Source organism: Protomyctophum parallelum (genome assembly GCF_964188405.1).
Source record: "Protomyctophum parallelum genome assembly, chromosome: 16".
NCBI lineage: Eukaryota > Metazoa > Chordata > Actinopteri > Myctophiformes > Myctophidae > Protomyctophum > Protomyctophum parallelum.
Window position 1 is genome coordinate 37,242,366 of NC_139711.1, and position 12,050 is coordinate 37,254,415.

General features: G+C 45.0%; 1 protein-coding gene across 3 annotated transcripts in view; it reads right to left on the minus strand.

Moving 5' to 3' along the window:
• Positions 1–12,050, minus strand: part of maml1 (mastermind-like transcriptional coactivator 1) — a 29,255-nt gene that overhangs the window by 14,206 nt on the left and 2,999 nt on the right. For all 3 annotated transcript variants that reach the window (XM_083786058.1, XM_083786057.1, XM_083786056.1), the window contains one exon: positions 172–1,656. In XM_083786058.1, coding sequence (XP_083642184.1) covers positions 172–1,656 — 1,485 coding nt within the window. The remainder of the gene's footprint in view (positions 1–171; positions 1,657–12,050) is intronic.

Below are 12,050 nucleotides of genomic sequence, written 5' to 3' on the forward strand. Positions count from 1 at the left end.
CGGATGTGCAATTTTTGTCATCTATTGTTGCACATGTTAAGTCCCTCACAGTTGTGTTGCAGCAAAGTGCCAGGCATGTGCCAGGCAAAACTAAAAAGCTTTACAAAGAATGTACTGTTACACAAAAACTCAGATGGGGTTTATAGAGTCATTTAGACATCAGGCTCTTACCTGTGCATGGGGTGGTAGGTGGGGTCTGAAGGGCATGCCAGCCGCCTTCTGCTTCATCTGCTGCTGCTGTCTGAGCAGCGACAGGAGTGCTGCCTTGGGCTGGTTCTGTGCATTGGGGGGGCCACGGGGCGGTCCAGGACCCGAGGCCCCCGCCTCAAAGTGGGACAGTGGCTTGGTATTGCTGTAGTTGAGCATAGAGGAAGGAGGCTGGCCTCCGGTCGGCGTTGGGTGGCTGAGAGGGGCCCCTGAACCCGGGTGGCCGAGCATGTTGGGGTGGCCCCCAGGCCCTGGCATATAACCGCCAGCACCAGCCTTGGGCGAGACCTTGTTCGCCTGGCCAGGCATCAGGAGTTGCTTGGGGGCATTTGGGTTGAAGTCCTGTGGAAATAGGGATGGACTACTTGGCTTCTCCATCCCAAAGTTCCCCCCAAGTGGACTCTGGGAGGGGTTGACAGTCTGAGGCCAAGATGGCGGATGGGGGTGCGATCCCTGGGGGTGGAACTTTGCTGCTTGTTGCTGCTGCTGCTGCTGCTTTTGGACCTGATGCTGTTTCTGCTGCTGCTGGAGCTGGTTGTGCATCTGCTGGGCTCTCTGCTGCGCCGCAAGCTGCTGAAGCTGCTGCGCTGGGGACAGGTCTTTGGACACCTGGGGTCCCGAGTTTAGGAGGTGGTTTGGAGGCTGGTGCTGCCTAGAGGGAGGTGCCTGCTGGGGCTGCTGTGGTTGAGACATAGCTGGGGACGAGGCACTGGAGTTGGTGACGGGAGAGTTGGTAGGGATTGTTGGCGGTCCGGACGAGGTGGGTCGGATCTGCGGAGACCCAGTGCGGTCCTGTTCAAAGGCCGAGGCTGGGGAGTATTCCACCTTGACGCTAACTAGATCTGGTGGCATGAGGCTCTGGGACGGTTGGCCGGACGACACCTGGCTCCCTCCTAACCCACCTGCTCCCACACCTCCTCCAGAGGCGCCAGGCGCCCCAGCACCCACTCCGCTGCCCGGGGGCGACGCTAGGTCTGGTGGGTCCTTGCGGTCCTCAAAGCCGTCGTTGAGGATGTCCTGGATGTCCTCGTAAGCCACCGAGCGGTTCAGCTCCTCCATCAGCTCTGTCCACTCCTGCTCGTTCAAGTTGAGATCAGGGAACAGGCTGTTGGCGGCCCCTCCTCCCGACGGAAGCATGCATGGTAGGATGTCGTCTGGCTCCTGCTTCATCTCCTTCAGCCTGAACTCCTGCTCTGCACTGCATATGTCCCCAGAGTCTCCTCCCCGACCATGGTTCCCATTGGACACCATCGTGTCCCTGATGCCACCGCCACTGCAAATGCCATGCTTGGTGTCCATGGGAGAGTGTGGCGGGAGGCCACCGTTGGCTGTGCCATTGTCCAGACAGGTCTTTTTAGAGGGAGGGTAGCCGTCGCTGAAGCCATTGACCTGGTCTCTGCTCAGCGGGGAACTTGCACTCTCCAACTTCCTTTTTACAGTTTCCTGGAGCTGGAAGGACAAGACAAGCCAGTTGTTAGAAATAGTAATTTTATTTTGCTCACCTGCATGTTTTTCTCAATGGTAAATGGAAATAATGGAGAAAACACATCAGATGAATTACATACACATCTTCAAATTGGGGTAAAAATACACAGCTATAATAAAATAAAACTAAAAGGGCACTACTCATCTCAGACACATGGGCATGCCATTACACCTCTACCATGTAACATTTGGCCATTTGTTGGCAGAGGGAAAGCTATGAGCTTCAACTGTCACATGTTTTATCAAGTGATTAATTGGGAACAGAAACTTGAGAGGGAACCTAGTAGCCTGATATGCTGCCCCTTGTCATCACAGTGTTGGAGACATGCCCACAGCTTTACAGGTATGTTAGGGTCATCACAGGAGGGGGAGAAAGCACGGTGGCCTTGTGGATGTGGACCCAGTCAGACACTGTGACACCCACTTCTGTCCATGAGAGACACATACCACACCCACTTCTGTCCATGAGAGACACATACCACACCCACTTCTGTCCATGAGACACACATACATTTGTCATGACTGAAGTGTCCCTAGCAGGCCCAGCCGGTCATTTTCATGATTTGCTGAAAGAGATAAGAGTATAAGCTAAAATGTCTAAATAACAGCAAGAGACACTTGCTGGGACACAGAGTCCCAGGATACTAACACCTTTAGGGCATTTGTACCACTGCCTAAAACATCCATTTGTCTGAGGCAGGGTTACACAGACAAAGAGCTTCCTGAGACAAGTTGAGATCCTCCGGCTAGATCCCAGACTCAAGGATGGGGGGGGGGGGCACATATTAGAATCTTGTGATGTCAGCAGATCATCCAGGCCGGAGCGGCTGCCTACCAGCTCCAACAGCTAGCCATCGGACGCCTTTTATCAGATCAGCTCTGATCACAAACTATAGCATCCAGAACACATCTCATTCCATTGAGCTAAATCTGTAGTTACTTGGGGTGACCCAAGAACCTCAACCACTGCACCTGATCTCTCTTTTGACTGGATGATAGGACCCAACACTGAAGCAGAACTTCTAATGAGCTGAAGTTGTTTGGCTTCAGCCATGTCAGATCGAATTCTCAGAGAGGGAACCTAACTGGCCTCACTTCCCCAACTTATATTCCTCTGGGTAGGAGTCTGTGGTCCCCTGTGGGACTCTTTGCTCCGATGCACTGAAGCGATCCATGTGTGGACCGTTTGATTGTGCTTGCCTGGTATGCGTGTACCGGTATCTTCACAGAACAATGACACCAACGTACATGTGCACTGAGCGCAGTTTGTTTGATCTGCAGTTTGTGAGTGAGTGAGTGAGTGAGTGAGTGAGAGAGAGAGAGAGAGAGAGAGAGAGAGAGAGAGAGTGAGGAGAAAAATAGACTCCTCGGAGAACAGGTCTCCACCAGGTCAGGAAAGTTTGTTGTGGGCGTGCATCGTTTGGTATTGAGTGATCATAGAAGTAGCAGTTAATAGCCAATAGACAAAGACTTGCAGTAGCTGGAACTTGTAGTGTGTTAATTATAACAGGATCACAAAGAAAAATAAAATGTTTCACAGAATTTCACCTCCTGGTGACATAAAAGGCAGATTTGAAAAATGCAGACCAGACGTTTTTCCTTGGCCTCTAGGGAGTGTGCATACAAAGTTTTATGCAGATCGGTTATAGGTAAAGGCTGTTATAGCGCCACCATGGGCTGATTTGAAAAAATGGCAAGTGGCATTTCTTCTTCAGCCTAGTGGGAATATGCATGCACAGTGCAATCAGTGGAACTGTTATATAGGTATAGGCAGTTTAGGTAAAAACACCAATTTGCCAGTTATAGCGCCACCATGAGGCTGATTTGAACAGTTTTAAGTGGCATTTCTTCCTCTGCCTAGTGGGAATGTGCATACAAACTTTCGTGGAAATCACATGCTGTTTTCATGATTTGAGGCATTTTGTTCAAAACAGAGCTGAAAGACCAGTTTCGTTTAATGGCTATACTGCTAAAGTATAGAGACTGTACTGATTTGTGTGATGTTTGGACAAAATCTGTAGGTAGGTACACCTAAGGTGTACTGTCAAAAAATGTGTTTTGCAAAGATCTGTCTCCTGGTGGCGCTATAACAGGCCCATGTGAAAGCATTGGGGCAGAAGTTCAGCTGTGGCATCCAGGGAGTGTGTGTACAGTTTGACGAACAGAGTGCAAAACATACTCTCTCATCATGCCTTCGGCCTGGTGGAGACGACAAAGACAGACGAACATAGAGGAAAGAAAGAGCAGCAGCCACACCGTCTCTTTACTGGGTCCCTGTGTCTAACCTCTGCTCTCCTCCTCGGGAAAAGAAAACTCTGTTGACTCACTCCACACAACCTGAAAAACTGGTCTGAAATCCTCCAACAACCAACACCCCCGCCCCCCCTCCCCCCACTTCCAACCACCAGTGCTCCTCCTGACTACCACAGACTCTGGGCCACATGAATCTAATTACCATGTGTATAGTTCGAAGGGGGAGCGGTGGAGCACCCCACAACAAAAGACCAAGCACCAGGGCCGTGGATGGGGAGGGGGAGCAGGGAGCGTGCCGAATTCCTTCCCGAGACCCAAAGGAGGGGAGATGCAAAAAAAAAAAAAAAAGGAAAAAAAATCAGCTCCTCTTTGAAGCTGCTTTAAACGTCGGACGGGTTGGGACAGCCTTGGGAAGATGAACGCACATCCTCAGCAGGCCACTGCAGAATGTACCGATTAGATGCCATGGGGCCGGTTGGGCTCTGCACTGACAACGTCCCACAACACTGGGACTGATAATGCCTTAGTGGCTTATTCCCATGTTTCAACTTTCAACCTGTCGTTATAACTAAGACAAGGGAGGGAATAACTAAGACAAGGAAGGGAACACACAATAAAGGCTTGGACAGATCAAGGTTGTCAGGCAATCGGGTCATTAATTAAGAAGCATCTGTACCCTATAACCGGCCGTATTTTGGGTAGTGTGTCCACAAATCAGGCATCAGTCGGGCCAGATCACATGATTCAGTATTTTGAATCGGCGGCAGAGATTGTTGTTGGGAAGGGAGAGCATTTCACTCACATTTTCCCTTTTTGTTGCAATTTTTACGTCTGTGTGCATAAGACTTTGTAAGACATATACGTTTTCTCAACCCTCCCCCAGGGCGGCGCCATTGCACCCGTGTGCTGCTGTTGAACTTTGCTTTCCTCATAGACTGTGGATTAGACCAGTAAAGCAACCTTTTGTGGACTGTGGTGTTGAACTTGACACCCACCGGTACACTGCACCTTAAAGGAGAATTCCATACTAAAAGGCTTTCTTACCTTTCTTTGTAGTTGTTACGTCCCCACCAAAGAGGTCCAGGTGTTATTTTGTGCAAAAGCTCCTTATTGGCTATTTCCCCTACCATAAGCCCTAAATTAATTTCATTGAATGGGAATTGAATGGGGCTATGGGGTGTTGTGCTAATTTGCTTATTTCCATCCATTTTTTGTATATATCCTCTCTTCATAATGTAAATAATATCCCAAGCGGCACACTTTAATACTTATTTCGATGGAAATAAGCAAATTAGCACAACACCCCATAGCCCCATTCAATTCCCATTCAATTTAATGCAATTCATTGAGGGCTTATGGTAGAGAAATAGCCAATAAGGAGTTTTTGCACCCAAAAAAACACCTGGACCTCTTTGGTGGGGACATAACAACTACAAAGAAAGGTAAGAAAAGTAAGAAAGCCTGCTAGCATGGAATTCTCCTTTAATCTCATGTACAACGCACAGATACTCTTCTTGCTCTAATGTCTATGTCATGAACAGTATAGAGCGTCGCAGTCCCGCCCCCTCGAGAGACCCGGAAAATAAATCGCCGTTCATTTTCCTCATAGGCATTTCTTAAAGTATTTATTTAAAGACGGTTACGCCTCGGACAAAGCCAACTCGGATCGTGACAAATCATGACAATGAACACAATATTTTGGGCCGATTAGAAAGAAGAAAATAAATGCAGGAGACAACACTATTCGTTTTGTTTTTCTTCTTATAAATTATTTGATCGGCCCAAAACATTGTGTTCATTGTCATGATTTGTCACGATCCAAGTTGGCTTTTACCGCGGCGTAACCGTCTTTAAATAAATACTTTAAGAAATGCCTATGGGACAAATGCATTGGGATTTATGTCCTGGGCCACTCGTTGTTCTGAAAGGTGAGGGACTGCGACCCTCTATACCAACTGCTATGCTGCTAGTATACCATCACCTATTTCTACATCATGTACATTATGTTTCTGTGGAAATACCATGTGTAAATATAACTTTCTTTCTCTTTCTGGAAACTATCAAAACGATGGAGCTTGCACAAAAACAAATTCCCCAGGTGTTTTACAGATTTACACCTCTGTAAACCTGTGATGTGATGTGACAATAAATATGTAATGAAGACGTTATATTTCACCAGTAGTGTGAACTGCGGGACTTGTTATGTTAACTCTAAGGAATAAAACAGGCAGCAGTCAACGCTCACATAAACAACAACAAGGCCATGTTCAGTATCATCTGTCACAATGTCACTAGAGGGTGAGACTTCATTTAGCAATAATATTTTCAGGTTTTGGGTTCTGTCATCTGCACTTGGCCTACTGAAAAGTATTTTCTAGAGCAGTTTGACATGGAGCAGGGATTTTGTTTGTTTCCCTTCATATCACATCAACATACAAAGTACCACCTCAGGGCAGGACGCTGGGTATGTCGACTAGTACCACCTCAGGGCAGGACGCTGGGTATGTTGACTAGTGTAAACTATTTTGTTCACCTGCATCCTAACAAATGGGCTACAGCACACTGATGCAATCATTACATAATTGCCTCATCGTCATTTTATGAGCTGACCACAATGTGCAATCATTTTGCGGATTTTGCGCATGCCCCTGTCTTACCAGCTTCCATATAGTGAAAGATAGTAGAGAGTACAAGCAATAAAGGCCTGATTAAACGAACACAGCTCCGTTTATACTACAATTTGGTGCTTGCATTCAAGAGCAGAGCAGACAGGCTTCACTCTAATGATCTGATTAGATCTTATGCGATGGCAGCAAGAGGACACTGCGAGAAGATATTTATGACTTTGTTTTCATATAACTTATCTTGCGTCCATTCCATTATACTCTGAAGACCTCCAATGTTTAGAAATGGCTTCAGCAAAGTATTTTTGTTATGCATTATTAAGGTCACTTCAATTTCAAGGCCTTCATTGTCACAATATAATACAGCAGTCAGCAACAGCTCTCATCCCCACACCAACGTGTCAAGACATCCTATACTCTCACAGGAGAGAGTGCAACGGTACCAACGGTATAATTTACATTGCCCCCCCCCCCCCCCCCCCCCGCTCGCCCTGCATGTACAGCTAAAGCCAGTCGATCAAACATCTAATCTTTTAATGCTAGTTTCTAGTTCAGCTCATTAAAGTCCACTTTCCCTGCATGTCGAATAGAAAGAAGTTACAGACACCATCAACTGGTCATCTTGGCTGTAGTAGAGCCTGGTAACAAACGGAAGGGCTTGTCCTCTTATTTGATGTTTTGTAAGATCTGTATTAGTGTTTATTATGCATTTAAAGTAATAATTCACTGTCAAAATGTTTATAACACAAATAAATGTGTATGTGTCTGTCTGTCTGACTGTCTGTATTCAAAATGTCAATTTGCCACTGTGTGATGTTGAACAATGTAAGCAATCCCGGCTGAGAAAACCCCTCTGGCCCTAGTGGCAGAGGGGAGGATGCATGTAGCTTTTCATTCCCGCACAACCATATCACATTCACTATGACAGTGTACTAGAACCAAGTACACCGACAGACTCTGCAACCCATTACTCCCACTGATAAAGGCATGGAGCTGAGGTTGAAAAACAGTGTACTCAGTTTCTCTTCCTCAAAGCAAATAGAATTTAAAAATGCTCCCCTCAAGTATAACATTGCATTAAACCTAGACATCAATCCAAAACCAAAATATTTAAATCAGTGGTTTAGATTAAAGTAAAGTTTGCTGAAAAGTTGTATATGGGGCCCATTGTCAGGGAGAGGGAGAAAGAGCCTACACTCAGATAAAGTGATGAGTCAGCTGTGTGTGGGCAGCTAGTCTCCAGGGGGTGGAGGTTTCTGCTAATACTCCTGAGTCATCCCTCAGGGCTACAGTCATATTGTCAACAGTGCCCAAACAGTGTGGGGTGTGTAAACAGTTCTATAAGCTAACCGGATGAATACTATAGCACTATCGCAGGGTTTCTGAAACATTTGTAGCTTAAAATACAAACAGCCTGGTCCTGACTGAGACCAGCTCAATTAAAGTCCCCATGGACGATGACATGGCCATATTGCATGGTTCCTGTAAAAATAGCAAGCTAGGAAGGGACATGTCAGGGATATCGATTGGCATTTACCATACACGACAGTACAAGGTTATGATGAGTGACAGCCTGTGAAGCGGTGTCAATGTTTGTGTCTGCTGTCGACGTGAAGAAACAAGACGGCATGAAATAGCATTTTGAAAACAAAAATGTAAACTAGGAGCTGCACATGAGGAATTAATACTGTGCAACTAAACTACATTACCCATTCATCAGCTGAAATAAAAAAAGGACGTTTACAAACAAGCTGCGAGAGACCCGGCCACAACGGGTTCTCCATTTCTTCTCCGCTGCCCGTGTCAGCTCGTCAGCAGAGCAGACAGCTGCATGACAGAGGAGGAATAGCACAGGTCTGTGACCCGGTCCATGCTACAACACTAGGGATTGTTTATGCATGTCGTTTCGTTGTCCCGTCTGTCTGTGTACAACTGCTAGTTTACAACTATGCTACATTCAAACAGTTTGTATCCGTCCATTTCAAGCGGTGTACTGTGAGTCCATCAGTCCACGTACAGTGAGCCAGCCAACTGTCTACTGTGTCAAGCTCTTTTCCTGGCCAGAAAACAAAAACAAAAGACTTGCTCAGCACAGAGCTTAGCTATATTTCATCTTAATATATATACAAGTAGAAAACAAACTGCACAAGAACAATGTTGGTGTAACTAAGAGAAATACAGCACATTTTATATACAGCTAAAGAGTGAACCATGAAGTAAAGGTCTATTTCCTGGTTTGGGTACGGTGCGGGGGGATGGCGGTCCGGGAGAGAATGCCTTCTCTCTGGTAGATGGAGGGGGTTGATGTTTCCATAGATATAGGGGCCGGGCCCAATACCCCAAGGACATTTACAACCAGGTGTAAATGAAGTGACTAAAGGAGGGTGTATTTTCGGTACCCTCAATCTCACATGCCATTCAAACATGGCGTACCTGCCTTCCTCTGTGCGTATCGCGGCTGCAGCTCATTTCGCCTCTTTCTCAAGCGTTTCGCAGTGTCGCCTCGTGTAATAGAACATCCACGCCCATTTCACACCATATAAGGCAACAGGAAATATCTAACCTCAGGTGAAAAACGTTACATCACAACCTGCAAAATGCACAGATCTCCAAGCTCACAGTTACAACGGTGAATGCGGTGCTGTGATGCATCGCACCACCATGAACTTGAAGATCAGCTTATTTGGGCAAGTGAGTCTCTCGCAATGTCAACTGACTCAATGTTATAAGTTAAATGTTAAGTATAATCTCACTTATAATGCAACTCTAGTTAATTTATTTATTACACTTTACAATAACGACCTTTTATAAAGCACTATGTGAATGGTTTACTACTTACTAATACCTTACTAATAACGTATAAATGATGTTTAAACAGTTATAAATGTTTAGGTAAACATTTACAGATGTCAACAATGATTGTTCATGATTATTACTCATCTACAAATGTTTATAAATGCTTTATAACAGGTCGTTATTGTAAAGTGTTACCAAAATATGATATATTATTTCAAGCTGCATTGATTAATGAGGGGAAGTCCGTCTTTTGGATTACTATCATATCACTGTCGTCTGTCTGAATGCCTGGGGAATGGATTTGTTCGGCTATTTCAAATTTCAACCATACACTCATACAGTATATAATATCCTTCCTTGTCAGAGGTAAGTTGGCTAGTAATAGTATGAATGCGTTAATGTCGTCAATATTAAAATGATTTGCAGGACATTTGGACTGAGTTAGTTGCCACTTGGCATGATGGAAGTCCAAGAGGCGGAACCTGGCCGTTCGGTACCATTAAACACGGGCAGACGCAAGGATACAGTCTACCATTTATTGTTAAGGGAAGCCAGCAACATGACGATGCAAAGACATGTAGCTGCTCCAAATTATATTCGTCTTTGCGTCTGCATTGGGTGTGAGGGGTTGGGGAAAGGATGGAAAGCACCATAATGGGAATGTTGCATTCACACGGGCAGATTAAAAGATGCAGTCCTCCATTCATTGTCAAAGGAAGCCAGCGACATGACGTTGCAAAGGCGCAACGATGCATGTAGCTGCTCCAAATCAACTCAACGCGTCTTTGCATCGTTTCAACTGCCTGTGTGAACGCACCATAACGTTATGAGCTAGACTATCGTTAGCTCCCATGCTAGCTACCCTCGTCAGACACCACCACATAGATCGGGTGGAAGCCGGTGATATCACTTTGCTTGTCCCTGTGGATGGGAAATAAGATTTAAAAGGCTATCCGATCATGGAAGCGTGGATGAAAGCAGATGTGTGTCAGATCTGCGTGTGCAACCTGTCTGAGGAGTGGTTTATGTGCGTGCCTCCACTGCCTCGTTGGTGTTGCTGCTGTCGCATAGTTAAGAGCATCATAAGCGCCCCAATCGGGCCATAGAGTTTATATAAATGGGGGTGAGACATAAATATTCAAAAGAAAAGGGCAATACAAAAATCTCACTGGACCCCAAAATAAACATTTTGACTACTTCATCACACTCTTCCCCCACCCCCTTTCCCTAAGCCTACGGGCAAAAGAGAAATACAATGACAGCTACCTAAAAAATTATGTCATAATACCTTTAACCACTTAGACCCTCTATAATTAGTGAAACAGATCTGAGTTGGTTCTGTCACACTGCTTGTTTTCCTTCTACACTAAATCACTTCGCCAGAAATAGCAGATCCAAAACACTTTTTACATCAAGGACCCCCAAATTGACAGAAATTGGTCCGCAGACCCCCATTTGAAGAGTTATGCCAGGGAGAAGATTTTTAAGGCTCTAGCAGTGATTCTCAACCCGTTTAATTTCAACTACCATCAGTTTGACAGACAGAAATTCTGAAAAAGGAGGGAACAGGGTCCACCTGGTAGCCAACATTTCCACTCAGGTTTCTAATGTTTATTGTAATGGCTCTAAACTATATAGTAGCATAAAAAAAAGAACTCAGTCAATGTTCATTACTCTGCACCTTTCTGTAGCTCCCTACGAGGAGCTACAGGCTACGAGGAGCATGATCAGCCACGGCATAGCAGCACGAGAGGAAATTGCCCGTGAACACTCAATATGGGTTTAATTAACACTCTAAATGATGGAATCTGAATGGCCTAAAGCACTGGTTCGGGACCCATTTGCGTGTCAATTTTTTTTTATCAACATATATTTTATACATTAAAAAAAATCTAAGTAAGTCCATGAATAAAAAAAATATATATAATAAGTAAATAATAATAGTGAATAGCCGATCTACAAGCTTGCAACGCCTCGTTATTTTCACTAGTTTGGGTCCCAGGCAAACGTCTAATCTCTCTTTTGGGTCTTGACCTGAAAAGTTTGAACCACTGGCCTAGGGCATGCTGCATTAAAGATACGGTTTAGACCAGTTTTACTCATCATTTGAACAACGCAAAAGATGGAAAGCACAACATCAACCACGCGAACCGTAGTCGTACGTATTCTGTCCCTATTCTGGGGGGAACATTCGGCAGAAATAGCCCATCTACAAGCTCACAGATACCTGTCGAACTACTTCTTTAGAATGAGTGATGCCCACGGGTATAACAGCAGCAGAAGGAGCTCAACTGACCACGTGCCTCAATTCAGCTCAAACTATGCTTTCACCAAAATGTGGAATGACCTACTAAAATACATTAAGGTTCTCGACTCCCTATCCAGACTCAAAACTAGCTTAAAAGAATGGAAGACCTTAAAATACAATTGAGCATACAGTAGTTTAACTCCTTGAACACCCATAGTAGAATCCTACACCCTGCACCATCCCTCCTTTCTCTGTGTAAGCTTTATTCCAATATATATTGTATTGTTTCATGCATTACTGCCACTGGTGAATTGAGTACAGTGGAAACAAGTATTTTGTGTTATCATTTTAGCATGACAAACTTTTTAATAAAGTAATCATTCACAATGTGTGATTGTATGTATGTATTGTTGATAGATGTGCCAAGACATTTAAAC